At 37.1% G+C, this 14792-nt stretch overlaps 1 protein-coding gene across 3 annotated transcripts in view; it reads right to left on the minus strand.

Moving 5' to 3' along the window:
- The window catches only part of HERPUD2 (HERPUD family member 2), a 54710-nt gene that overhangs the window by 17414 nt on the left and 22504 nt on the right, over positions 1–14792 (minus strand). For all 3 annotated transcript variants that reach the window (XM_009203113.4, XM_031665356.1, XM_021935900.2), the window contains 2 exons: positions 14588–14701; positions 11829–11983 (listed from right to left, as the gene is read on the minus strand). In XM_009203113.4, coding sequence (XP_009201377.1) covers positions 11829–11983; positions 14588–14701 — 269 coding nt within the window. The remainder of the gene's footprint in view (positions 1–11828; positions 11984–14587; positions 14702–14792) is intronic.

Below are 14792 nucleotides of genomic sequence, written 5' to 3' on the forward strand. Positions count from 1 at the left end.
TAAAAGTATACGTAGAAAAGCATTTAGAAGGATAGTTACTAAAATGTTAGTAATGGTTGTCAACAAAAAGTGTCAAATGTTGTGAAATATTTGAAGAGATTTATTCTGAGCCAAATAGGAGTGACTGATGGTCTGTGACATAGCCCTCAGGAGATCCTGAGAACACGTGCCCAAGGTGGTCAGGGGATACCCTAGTTTTATACATTTTAGGGTGACATGACACATCAAATACATGTGAAATATACATTGGTTCGGTCCAGAAAGGCAGGATAACTCAAAGCAGGGGCTTCTAGGTTATAGGTATATTTTTAAAAAGTATTATTGGCAATTGGGTGAAAGAATTATTATCAATAGAAAGGAATGTCTGAGTTATGATAAGGGGTTGTAGAGACCAAAGTTTTATCATATAGATGAAGCTCCAGGTAGCAGTCTTCAGAGAGAATAGATTGTAAATGTTTCTTATTAGACTTAAGGTCTGTGTTGATGTTAAATGTTGGTCAGCTTTTCCTGAATTCCAAAAGGGAAGAGGGTATAATGAGGGATGTCCAACCCTCCCTTCCCATCATGGCCTGAACCAGTTTTTCAGGTTCACTCTGGAGTGCCTGGGCTAAGAGGAGAGATCCACACAGATGGCTGGGGGACTTGAGAATTTTATTTTGGGTCTATACGGTTATTTCTGAGTGTTAGGCTATAAGAAATTTTTACTTTTAAAAATTCAGACAATAGGGATTCTAAGAGGGGCTTCAAGATGGCTAACTAGAGGCATCTGATACTCACTTCCTCCACAAAAAAGAACAAAAATACTGAGTAGATAATTACACTTCCAGTAGATCACCAGAAAGCTGGAATTCAATAGAGAAGTGACAGGAAACACCTAAGGCAAGGAAGGAGAGAGAAGCAAGGCAGCCTGCTGCACTGGATGGGCTGGGAGGCTGGAAAGGCTCCCCAGGGCAGGGAAAGGTTAAGTGGGGACCCCCAGCAGTCTACATTCCCACTGCAGACTCCTGTAATCCTAGCCACAAGAGAGACCCTTAACACACACGGCCCCGAGACTAACAGGAGACCACGCGAAGGCGCTGCTCAAGAGGAGTTCACAATGGGTCCCACACACCTCCTAAGTCCTAAATAGCTACAGCAAGGTATCATTTTCAGAGTCCAACCCCCATCGGGCTGCATCCTGCCCTAGGGCCCAAGAACCCCTGAATCTCACATCCCTGGAGCCTCACTGAGATCCCCTGTGCACTCCCAGGTGGTGCTGCTAACTGATGTATCTTGGGCCAAAGTGCAAGACATTGTCAGCAACCCCATACCCGTGAATGGTGCTACTGAGCATTTACACGTACCCTGAGGACAGGCTACAAACTTGCAGCTGCCATCTGATACCAAAGTGTACCCCCCACCAATTTATGACTGTTGTCACTGAAAGCAAGCCAGCCCTCCCAGTAACAGGCTACAGTACATCTCCCGAGCACTGTGCTGGAAGTCTGGGGATCATGCCATCCTCGCCTACCAGAACCAGCAGCTGCACAAACCAACAGGGGGCCTGAAGTCAAGCCAGCTTGGCCCAGTTCCACCCACCTCCAGTGGCTAAGCGTGCCATCCAGGGGCCTGTGGATTACCCCATCCGCAACTGTTGGCACCTGAGTACTCCTCCCAGAGGCCTGAGGACCCAACCTGCCACTATTACCACAGCAGACACCCATGTGCATGCACTATCTGTGGGCTTGGGAACTGGCCCATCCAACCCATTGCAATCATCACCAACACCACTATAGACCGCTTGGGAGCCAGAGGTTTGTCCCACCTTCTACTGCCATAATCCATGGCATATCCACTGCCTAGGGGCCTGACGACATGCCAAACTGCCCAGCTCACCACTGTCACTGATGGCATCCAAACAAACTGGCTGGAGGCCCCCCAAGAATTGGCCCACCTGGACCATCTCACACTGGTGTCAGCGTATGCCACACTGTGGCCTAAGGACAGGCATACTCAGCCTACCACTGCCATCGCTAGGACCTAAAGATTGGCCCACCTGACACCCCTGTCCCCAGCAAAACTTCACCACAGCCTCCACTAAAAACTGCACCCTGAGACACTGAGGAAATCAGACACTACTGACACTGTTCCTGACAAAATTCATACAGAGACTATACTATGGTATATATACAGAATCAAAGCCAAAGTGGCCTACCAAACAACAGCATAGACACATCTTTAGGAAAATGTGCCCCCCCTACAAAAGCAAATTCAAAAAACTGAAGAAGGGACTGTTATACCACATGCACAAATATCAACATAAGGATAGAAGAAACATGAAAAAGCAAGGAGATATGACATTTCCAAAAGAACGTAATTCTCCAGCAATTGATTCCAGTGAAAATAAAATTGTGAAATCCAGAAAATGAATTCAGAATAATGATATTAAAGAAGCACAATACAAGAGAATTCAGATAAACAATATTTAAAAATCTGAAAAACAATTCAGGATATAAATGAGAAATTTACCAAAGACACTGATATCATTAAAAAGTACCTGAGGAGTGAAAATCACCTGGTGACCACTGAACAGGCCTGGAGATAAAAACTTCTTATCTGAGCAATTTAGAAGGGAGCAAAGACTATCTGGTGACCATCAAACAGGCCATCCAGAGGCAAGACTCCTTATCTGGGGAATTTAGAGGTAATCAAACCTCCCTAGTATCTAAAGTCAGCATCTGATTCCAGGCTTCTTTCAATTTTTATAAGTAACTAAAATTTCTATACATCTCTGGAATGCCATGCTGAAACTAATTTTACAACCCTAAGCTACTGTCTTAAAGTCTATAAATGCTCCTAAGGAAAATCCACCACGGTGCGCTCAGTCCTCTCACTGAGGCACCCCGCTGCACCATTTTGCAGCATCCTTCCTTTCTAATAAAGTTTCCTTTTTCAAACCTGTACTGTTGTCAGTAAATTCTTTTAACCAACCTGTGAGTTGACCACTTCCTGGTGCCAGGGCTCTGACACCTCACCCAACAATCCTCAAATAGATACAATTCAAAAAGGTCTTCTCCACAGCACATTATAGTAAAACTGTCAAAGTCAAAGAGAGAATTCTAAAAATAACAAGAGAAGAGCATCCAGTCACTTAATGCTTAGAACCCCCAGCAGACTACCAGCAGATTTCTCAGCAGTAACCTTACAGGCCAGGAGAGAATAAGCAGATATATTTGAAGTGAAGAAAGAAAGAAAGAAAAAGAAAGGAAAAAAGGAAAGAAAGGCAGGAAGGAAAGAAAGAAAAGGAAGGAGAGGGAGGGAGGAAGAGAGGGAAGAGAAGGAGGGAGGGGAAGGGAAAGCAGAGAAGGGAGAAAAGGAAGGAAAAGAAGGAAACTCTCTGCCAAGGATACTATTCCCAGCAAAGTTATCATTCATAAATGAAGGAGAAATAAAGTCTTTCCCAGACAAGTAAAAGCTGAAGGAACCCATCACCACTAGGCCGGCCCTCCAAGAAATAATCAAGGGAGCCCTATACCTGGAAGGAAATACATCAAAATATAAAACCCACTGGTAGAGCAAATACACAAATAAAAAAGAGAAATAATTTAAATGTCATCACTACAGAAAACCACCAACTACAATGAAAAACAATATTAGAGAAAGAAAGGAATAAATGCTACACAAAAACCAGAAATCAATTACTAAAATGACAGGAATAAGCCCTGTCATATCAATAATAATTCTGAATATAAATGAATTAAACTTTCCACTTAAAAGATACAGAGGGGCTGAAGAATTTTTTAAAATGATCCAACCATATGCTGCCTACAAGAAATTCATCTCATCTGTAAAGACACAGACTGAAAGTAAGGGATGCAAAAAGATATTCTAAGTGAACAAAAATCAAAAGCAAACAAGAACATCTATCTTTATAACAGATAAAACAGACTTTAATTTAAAAACAGTAACAACAAAGAAGGTCATTATATAATGATAAAGGGATCAATTCAACAAAAAGATGTAACAATTCTAAACATATATGAACCCAACAACAGAGCACTCAGCTCTATCAAGAAAACATGATCAGACCTAAAGGGAGGGACAGAATCCAATACAATAAGTGCTAAGGACATCAACACCTGACTCTCAGCATTACACAGATCATTTAGACAAAAAATTAACAAAGAAACACTGGATTCAAACTGCACTTTAGACCAAATGGGTATAACAGACATTTACAGAACATTTCATCCAACAGCCACAGAATACACTCTTCTCATCAGCCCATGGACCATTCTCCAGAACAGACCGTATGTTAGGCCACAAAACAAGTCTCAACAAATTTTTAAAAATCAAAATCATATCAAGTATCTTTTATGACCACAATGGAATAACACTAGAAATCAGTAACAAGAGAAACTTTGGAAACTGTACAAAATACATTAAAATTAAACAATATGCTCCTAAATGACCATTGGGCCAAGGAAGAAATTAAGGAGGAGATAAAAAATGTTTGTGGTGTGTAGTGGCATGTGCCTGTAATCCCAGCTACTCAGGAAGCTGAGGCGGAAGGATTGTTTCAGCCCAGGAGTTCTGCAGTGAGCTAGGATCACACCACCACACTCCAGCCTGGTCAACAAAGTGAGACCATCTCTAAAACAACAAAAAGTTCTTGAAACAAATGAAAGTCAAAAAACAATATACCAAAACCTATGGAATACGACAAAGAGAGATGTTTATAGTAATAAATGCTCACACCAAAAAAGTAGAAAAGATTTCAAATAAACAATCCAACAATACACCTCAAAGAACTAGAAAAGCAAGAACAACCTAACCCAAAATTAGTAGAGGGAAAGAAATAATAAAAATCAGGATAGACTGAAAAAAAATACAAAAGATCAACAAAATAAAAACTTGGTTTTTTTAAAAGATAAAATCAATAAACCACTATCTAGGTAACCAAGAAAACAAAAAGACCCATATAAATAAAGTCAGATACGAAAAATGAAACATTACAATTGATACCACAGAAATACAAAAGAGAAATAATCAAGCTATTATGTACAACTGCACACTAATACACTAGAAAATCTAGAGAAAATGGATAAATTCTTAGACACACACAGCCTGCCAAGATTGAATCAGGAAGAAACAGAAAAACCTGAACAGACTAATAATGAGTAATGAGATTGAATCAGTAATAATAAAAAGAAAATCTCCCAACAAAGAAAAGCCCAGGATTGGATGGCTTCACTGCCAAATTTGAGCAAAACTGTTTTTTTGTTTGTTTGTTTTTTGTTTTAAGACAGAGTCATGCTCTGTTGCCCAAGCTGGAGTGCAGTGGCGCAATCTTGGCTGACTGCAACCTCCACCTCCTGGGTCCAAGTGATTCTCATGCTTCAGCTACCTGAACAGCTGGGATTACAGGCATACACCACCATGCCCAGCTAATTTTTGTGGTTATTATGTATGTATGTATGTATGTATTTATTTATTTATTTATTTATTTGAGACAGAGTCTCATTCTGTTGCCCAGGCTGAAGTGCAGTGACACAATCTCAGCTCACTGCAATCTCCACCTCCTGGGTTCAAGCGATTCTCCTGCCTCAGCCTCCCGAGTAGCTGGGATTATAGGCATGCACCATGACGCCCAGCTAATTTTTGCATTAGTAGAGACAGGGTTTCACAATGTTGGCAAGGCTGGTCTCAAAACTTCTGGCCTCAAGCGATCCACCCACCTCAGCCTCCCAATGTGCTGAGATTACAGGCATAAGCCACTGTGCCCAGCTTTGACCAATCTTATAAAGAAGAACTAACACCAATTCTCCTCAAACCATTCCAAAACACTGAAGAGGAGGGAATTCTACAAGGCATTACCCTGATACTAAAACCAGAGAAGGACACAACAAAAACAACAAAAAACTACAGGTCAGCCATGAACACAGACACAAAAATTCTCAACAAAATACAGCAAACCAAATCCAACAGCACATCAAAAAGGGAATACATCATAATCAAATGGGATTTACCCCAGGGATGCAAGAATGATTCAATATATGCAAATCAATAAACATGATACATCACATTAACAGAATGAAGGACTAAAACCATATGATCATCTCAACATCCCTTCATAATAAAAGCTCTCAACAAACCTAGGCATAGACAGAACATCTCAACATAAAAAAGACCATATATAACAAACCCACAGCTAACATCATACTGAATAAATAAATCTGAAAGCCTTTTCTCTAAGAGCTGGAAAAAGACAAAGATCCCCACTTTCACCAGTCTTTTTCAACACAGTACTGGGAGTCCTAGCCAGAGCCATCAGGCCAGAGAAAGTAAGAAAACGCAGCCCAATTGGAAAAAAGGAAGTCAAACCATCCCTCTTTGTAGATAAAGACTCCACCAATAAACTCTTAGATTTGGAAAGTTACAGGACACAAAATCAAAATACAAAAATCAGTAACATTTCTACACACCAAAAACAAACTAGTTAAGAAAGAAATCGAGCCGGGTGTGGTGGTTCACGCCTGTAAATCCTGGCACTTTGGGAGGCCAAGGCAGGCAGATCACCTGAAGTCAGGAGATCGAGACCAGCCTGGTCATAATGGTGAAACTCCATCTCTACTAAAAATACAAAAAATTAGCCCAGCACGATGGCAGACACCTGTAATCCCACTTACTTGGGAGGCTGAGGCAGGAGAATTGCTTGAACCAGAGAGAGAGAGGTTGCAGTGAGCTGAGATTGTGCCACTGCACTCCAGACTGGGCAACAAGAGCAAAACTTCATCTCGAAAAAATAAAAATAAAAAAAGAAAGAAAGAAAAAAAATCGAGAAGACAATCCCACTTACAATAGCTACAAAAAAAAAAAAATACAATAAAATACTTAGGAATAAATTTAACCAAGTAGGTTAAAGACATCTATAAGGAAAACTATAAAACACTAATGAAAGAAATTGAAGAGGATATAAGCAAATGGAAAGACACCCTATGCTCATGAATCAGAAGAGCTCCTATCACTAAAATTACCATATTGCTCAAAGCAATCTATAAATTCAATGAAAATACCAATGTCATTTTTCACAGAATTAGAAAAAAAATCCTAAAATTCATAAAGAACAAAAAAGGAGCCTGAACAGTGAAAGTAATCCTGAACAAAAGAACAAAGCTGGAGGCACCACACTATTCGGCTTGAAAATATATTACAAGGCTATAGTAACCAAAATAGCATGGTATTGGTATAAAAATAGACACAGAAGACCAAAGGAACATAACAGAGAAGCCAGAAATAAATCCATGTAGTTCCTTTTTTCTTTTTTCTAAATGTTTCTCAAAAAGCCAACCGATTTTCAACAAAGGTGTCAAGAACATACAGTGGGGAAAGAACACCCTCCCTTTGATAAATGGTGCTGGAAAAATTGGCTAGCCATATGCAAAAGAATAAAACTGAACTCCTTTCTCTCACCATATAAAAAATTCAACTCAAGACAGATTAAAGACTTAAACTTAAGACCTGAAATATGAAACTACTGAAAGAAAACAGGGGAAACACTTCAGGATATAGGTCTCATCAAAGATTTTATGGCTAAGACATCTAGAACACAGATGACAGAAACAAAACTAGACAAATGAAACTATATTAAACTAAAAAGCATAAAAGCATAGCAAAGGAAGCAATCAACAGAGTGAAGAGGCAACTGCTGAATGGGTGAAAATACCTGCAAACTATTCAGCTGACAAGGAACTAATATGTAGAATATATAAAGAACTCATACAACTTTTCTTACAGTTAATAAAACAAATAATCCCATTAAAAAGTAGGCAAAGGACATGAATAGCTATTTCTCAAGGAAGACATACAATGGCCAACAGGTATCTGAAAAAAAATGCTCAACATGACTCAGTAGGGAAATGCAAATCAAAACCACAATGAAATTTAATTTTACCCCTGTTAGAATGGCTATTATTAAAAAGACAAAAAACAATAGATGCTGGCTAGGATGGGGAGAAAAAGGACCTCATACACTGTTGGTGGGAATGTAAATTAGTACAGCCACTATGGAAAAACAGTATGGAGATTTATCAAAAAACTAAACACAGTTTGGGTGTGGTAGCTCATACCTGTAATTCCAGTACTTTGGGAGGCCGAAGTGGGAGAACTGCTTGAGCCCAGGAGTATGATCATACTGCTGCACTACAGCCTGGGCAACAGAGCAAGACTTTCTCTCAAAAAAAAAAAAAAAAAAATACTACACATAAAACTGCCATATGATCCAGCAATCCCACTACTGGCTGGCTATTTATCCAAAGGAAAAGTATGTCAAAGATACCTGCACTCCCATGTTTACTACAGCACTGTTTAGAATAGCAAAGATGGAATCAATCTAAGTGCTCATTAATGGGCAAATGGATAAATAAAATGTGCTACATATACACAATAGAATACTATTTCACCATAAAAGAGAATGAAATCCTGTCATTTGCAGCAACACAAATGGCACTGGAGGTCACTATGTTATGTGAAATAACCTAGGCCAGAAAAACAAATATTTCATATTCTCACTCATATATGGAAGCTAAATAAATTCATCTCATGGAGGTAGAGAGTAGACTGATAGACACAAGGGACTAGGAAGGGTGCTGGGAGTGGTGGGGGTGAGGTGATGAAGGGAAGATGAGAAGTTGGTTAATGGGTATAAATATAGCAGAGTAGGCTGACTACAGTTAGCAACAATGTTGTAAATTTCAAAACAGCTAGAAGGGCAGATGTGAAATGTTACCAACACACAGAAATGATAAATACTCCAGATGATGGATACCATAAATGCCCTGACTTAATCATCATTACACATTCTATGCATGTGTAATGATCATCACATGAACTCCATAAATATGTGCGAATAACAATTTTAAAAATAAATTCTAACAAAACAGACAATATAGATGGGTACAATAAGTAGCTTTTCAGATTTGTTATAAAACAAGGCTGTTAATATTTCAGCAGGAAAAACTGAATGTACAAAACTGGGTGTTTTATAAACCAGCCAGTAATTGTTAGAGTAAATAAACAGCACAACAGACTGAGTCTAAAAACCGTCAAGACTTATAAATGGAACTTTGTAAATGAACAGACAGTGTGGTAGGTGATGTATTGCTTTGTCCTTCTCATGTTTTCTCAAGAGCTAGGTAGGCAAACAATCAACTACATCAGGATTTCCCAAAGTGAGGTTCCCAGGATATTGTTAGATTGGCAGACTTCTGAACGCCATCTCAAAACTAGTGATTCAAAACCTCAGGAAGCAGGGACCAGAAATGAGCAATTTTCAGTTTTAATACACTCACTAAATATTGAGAATACTAACCTACATGGTGGTAAACAACACATGCAGACTAGCTAAATATAAGCTATACTGAAGTTTGAAAATAAAGAGCAGAGCTTTTTTATTTTGATAGCGAATTCTTCAAGGTCACTCAATTACTGCTCTTGCACATTTTAAGGCTAAGACTATGTTAAATAAAATTTACTTAAAGACAAGTATAAAGTCTTCATTAGTACAAAATGACAACTATGAGAATAAGTTAAATCATGTTCATTGTTGAACTGAATAACCTAATTACTGAACTGTCACATCAATTGCTTCATAAATCACAAAATACTCTCTCCAAATATAAAGCCTTATTTTCTGGCACCTAACACAAGCATTCATTCGACTGTTTTAGTGTACCATACACAGAGATGCTTATAAATTTGTTTGCTGAATGTATAACATTCACTTATGAGGATGAAAGAATTTATAAGTAATTGCTAATACATCACTACGTGCCAGTTACTGTTTTAATCACTTTATATACACTAACTTTTAAACCACATAGAAATCCTGTAAGAGTTCCATTATCCCTCAAATAATGAGAAAACTGAAGCACAGTAGAGAAGAGACTTGCCCAAACTAGTCACTAAATTCAGACCCAGATTCACAAGATTCAAACCCAGACAGGCTGGCTTGAGAATCTGTACAATCATTAGGCGATACTGCCTTCATTATTTAAAATAAAATATTATTCATCTAGTAATAGATTCCCTAAGTGAACCTCAAATATCTTTGTTGTTCAGTACTTTAACATTCACTTTTGGCAAAATAAACACTATTTCAGATTTTTCTAATCTGCTTAATATATTTCGAAGAGCTGAATGCTTTTGTCTTTTATGTTTATTAATTTTATCAATAGCCTAGTTTAGAGAAATTATTAATCTTTTACCAATGTATCTATGGTCTTATTCTGAAGACCTGTAATCTTATAAGCTTGATTTGTTTATTACAAAATATATTCACTACAAGTATGAGAAAGAGTTAAAAATTTTATCCAGAGATAACCACTATTAACGTGGCACTATATACTCTTCCAGGCTTATTTATAATCCCACCTTCCACCACTACCACCAAATAAAGTAAGTAAAATCACTCTATAAAAACTGAGAGGAACTTACTCTGTAAAAAAGAAAGGAAATGAATTACTGTCATAAGATAGGAAGTATTTTAAGCTACTGTTCCATAATATAAACCCTGAGAACACTGCTTTTTACAAATAAATCTTGGTTTATATTAATAGTAATTACTTTCTGAAAACAAAAATAGTTTCACAGGTACTTTATGAAAGTCTACAACCAGCCTCATCTAAACACTTATTTTGAAAGAAAAGGCTTCACATTCAAGAAATCTTAGACAAATTAGTTCTCTTCTATTTGCTATATATTCAGCTTTGTTTTTCTATATTAATAACTGAATTAAGTTAAAAGTTCTAACTAAAAAGTACCTGAGTGTTTATGCTATCCTGTTTATTAGCACAGCAGTCAATAGCTACTCCTTGGCTACATCACCTACATTACAATTCTGAGGTCCTAGCCATATTCTCATTTCCTGCTCCATCATCATGGATCCAGACCAGTGACACACACTGCAGCCCCATGGATTGATATGCAACACAGAAATTATCACTACCTGTTACTCAAGCTTCCTTTAGCTCAAAAATGACAAACAATAATACCCCAGTAAAACAGTCTGCTTTCGATACAACCCTGGTCCAAACCATGTTCTCCAAGATCCTACTCTCTGATCTGCTTTACCTGTGGCTGCATTTCCTCTAGAAGTGCCTAACCCAAAGGGCCTGCTGTAATTGCTAAATATAGGGTGACTGTGGCAAGCTTCTTAAGAAAACTGCTTTATAAAACTATCAATACAACAAAGATCCTGGAAAACATGCAGCGGTTAGCATATCTCTGTAATACATCATGGTTTTACTCTAGCACAGCTGTTACCAAGTTGATCAGAAACACTTGTGGAACTTTTAAAAACTTTTAAAAACAGATTGCTGGGATCTGTACTCTTCCAAATATACCTTCACTCAACCACATTCCCCTGAAGACTAAATTGAGTAGATCTATAATGAGACTGAGTAAAAAAAAAAAATTAGTTACATAGATCCTTGCTATTCAAAGTGTGGTCTAAACATCAGAAGCATCAGCATCATCTGGGAGCTTGTCAGAAATGCAGATTTTCAGGCCCCATCATACCTATTGAATATAAACCTGAAGCTCAGCAAGGTCTCCCAGTGATTAGGACAAACATTCAAGATTGAAAGCGCTGCCCTACATGATTCTGATGTGCAGTCAGGTTTCAAAAGCAGTGCTCTTCTTAACCCTCTAGTTCTCAAAATATAAAATCAAGTATATGAATAAATTTAAAATGTACTTTAATTGCTGCAAAGAGGCTATGGTAAAAATCAAAAGGAATTCATTTTTAGGGGGCCCCAATCACTTTCCATAGCTACCACAATTTCACTTACCCTTGCATTACATATGGAAACTGGTGACTCTGTGTTTGGTCAGTTTGTGCTTGTGGAAGGGTACGCTGCCTCAATCCTTCCGAGGAAGAACCCGCAGCTAAAGACAACATTTCTTGACTAGATGATGGAGTTGTTGATCCTGAATGATCTGAACTCTACAAACAAAAATGTGTAATTTTTAAAAGGAGATTTAGTTCTTTACAATCATAAAATTACAGGCACATTACTAAAAATGTATTCATGAAATCCCTCCACAAAACAACTAAATTTCAGAAATTTACTGTTTTAAATCTTGTGTCCAGTATAAGTACTTCAATTTTGATAAGACAAAACTTATCAAAACTGCTTAATTAAATTAAAATATTCCATTTTTTCAACTAGAAATGGCTGAGGAGCAGAATAATACACAAAATCAGCATATTAAATTCTGAAGATTAAGTTAATGCATAAAAAGCTCTTTTCACATGATTAAATTAATGCAAAGCTCCTTTCATGATGCCTAACACATATAAAGTGTTCAATAAATGGTACTAATTACTGAGTCATTTAAACAGTTACTATGTGCCAAGTACTGTACAACATCCTATTGGTAACACATTGGTTTAAAGTAATGAGAAACAGGCTAGAAATCAAAAGATCTAAAATCTAGTGTTATCTCTGACATTAACAAGAAGTATAACCTTAAAGGTTCACTTAACCTCTCAGAGTCTCCACTTTCCTACAGAAAATGAGATTGGACTAAATTTTCAAGATTCCTTTCAGTTCTAAAATTCTATTAGTTTACAGAAATCACCAACAAATATTACTTTTTTACAAAATGAACTATGAGGATCAAAATGTTAATCGGGATTTTTTTATTCTCATGCTCAAATTTTTTTATTCTCGTGCTCATGGATTCAGTAACCGTAAACAATATAACTCCCTGAAGACCATCCCAATTTGTTTAAAAATAGTTTGTCAAGTGTTTCATGTACATTTAAAACACAATTACATTTTACATAAATTATAGTTCTTCCACTTTAAAAAGCTAGGTACAGTATTACTTTAACATCCTTCCTTTAACAAGTTTATTAAATTGTATTTTACCCATACTGCCTTCCTATTGACAGGATGTCTTTTTGCATGACTCCCATGCTAAGTCCTGCCATGTGAAAGGTCCAAAGCAGTCTTTTGCAAAACAGCCCACACCAGTCTTTTGCAAGACTAACAAAAACTTACTTTAAAATGTTACTTCACACACAATAGATATCAAATATCTTACTAAGGAGTCTGGATTCTTAGGAACATAAACTGGGAAAGGCTGCTTTTTCGGCAAGATTTCTCATTAAATGGGCCATCATAATATGGTGTTCATTAATACAATTATTAGAAAAAAAGCCTAGTCATTTGGCAGCACAACCTAATTTCTCTAGAACTAATGATTTCTGACCTTATTAGGTAATTATTTTATGATTAGATCTTTAAAACATTTTCAACTCCCTTGAAATTTCTGAACCATGAAAAATTAAGGTGAATTCAACTTAACATTCCTTTGATACTTTTCAGGCTTTCATAACACTCTGAAAAAAACAAATATACACACTAAAGATACAAAATCATGGCTGAGCAACCCACTGGACAAGTCAAAGTCAGAGGGTTGTTTCTGAACAAAAATTGGAGCAATGCAACTGCGTCCGACAACTACAAAAAAAAACTCTGTGCCAATGCCAATGTCTGTGCCTTTCCATGCCAAGGCAGGAAACATATAAAGACCCTTGGGTGTTTTGACAAAGCATATTGTATTTAGTTTAATGTAAGCTAAATTCCCATGGCTGGTACTAGGAAATACTTACCATTAAGAGAATACTAATTAAATACAGCAACTGGAGAAGCTAGTTTCTTAAAGCAGCAGTTAACTAGCATCTATTGAGAGAGCTTTCAACTAGTTCCCACCCCTGTCATTTGTGCTCTCTTTCGAGCTTTGGCTGGATTCTTGACAAGGAAAGCATACTTAGCAGTATACAAGTTCCCTGCCTGCTCAAGAAGTTGAAAGCAAGCTTCCATTCATCCAGTCCTCTTACCTGCAAAGGTGTCATAGAAAGCCTTTATGGGAAATCAAAAATAACATAAGAGGACTGGGGACAATGTCTTTGAAATTTATAGAAAATGTCTAAATTGAGAAAGTCAACTATTACAAAACATTTCCAAAACAATTTCAGGCAGATGGAAAAATAAGGATGGAGGAATGAATACCCAAGTCTGAAAAAAATTAGCACATTAAGTATTACCTCCCCAAGCAGGTGGAAGGTACACCCAAATCCAGTCATTTTTAAAAAACAAAATCCTTGACCAAGTCATCTACTTCAAGAAGATTTAGGGTACTTAAATTTTAAACAATTTAATCTACCTTGAATCAAATATACTATTTTAAATACCTAGCATATTCTGAAACATCATTGGCCTAAGAATTTATATTATATAACCATAACATAATTCCGTTTTCTAAGTATTCCAATAATTAAACCTTTGAAGATGAAACCTATTACTGACCTGCCATACAGCAAATTATAACTCATGGTGAATAGACTTCAAGGGATAACACTGCATATTAGACCTTTCAAAATCGTAAACTTTACAAAATGTCTAACTTTAGTTCAAAACGCAATCTCAAAATCCACAAGCTCCAATTGTTGTTTTTCATTTAGTTTTTAGAGGCAAAAAATAAGAAGAAGATAAAGAAGAAGAAAAGTTCAATGTTTACTCCTCCCAAAACAACTCACAGAATTGCTGCTGGATGCCAATGCTTCACGACTTTCTCTATTGGTGCTGGATTTTGGAGAACTGGGAGGAGTCCGAGAAGTACATACTAGATGAACCATATGATACTCATCTTGCTAAAATTAAAGAAGATTACATTTAAAGGGTAGTACTACAAAATGTACAGTTCAAAAAGTCAGTAGCTAAACTGAAATACTTAAAACTTAG

The sequence above is a fragment of the Papio anubis genome, chromosome 4 (assembly GCF_008728515.1).
Source record: "Papio anubis isolate 15944 chromosome 4, Panubis1.0, whole genome shotgun sequence".
Lineage (NCBI taxonomy): Eukaryota > Metazoa > Chordata > Mammalia > Primates > Cercopithecidae > Papio > Papio anubis.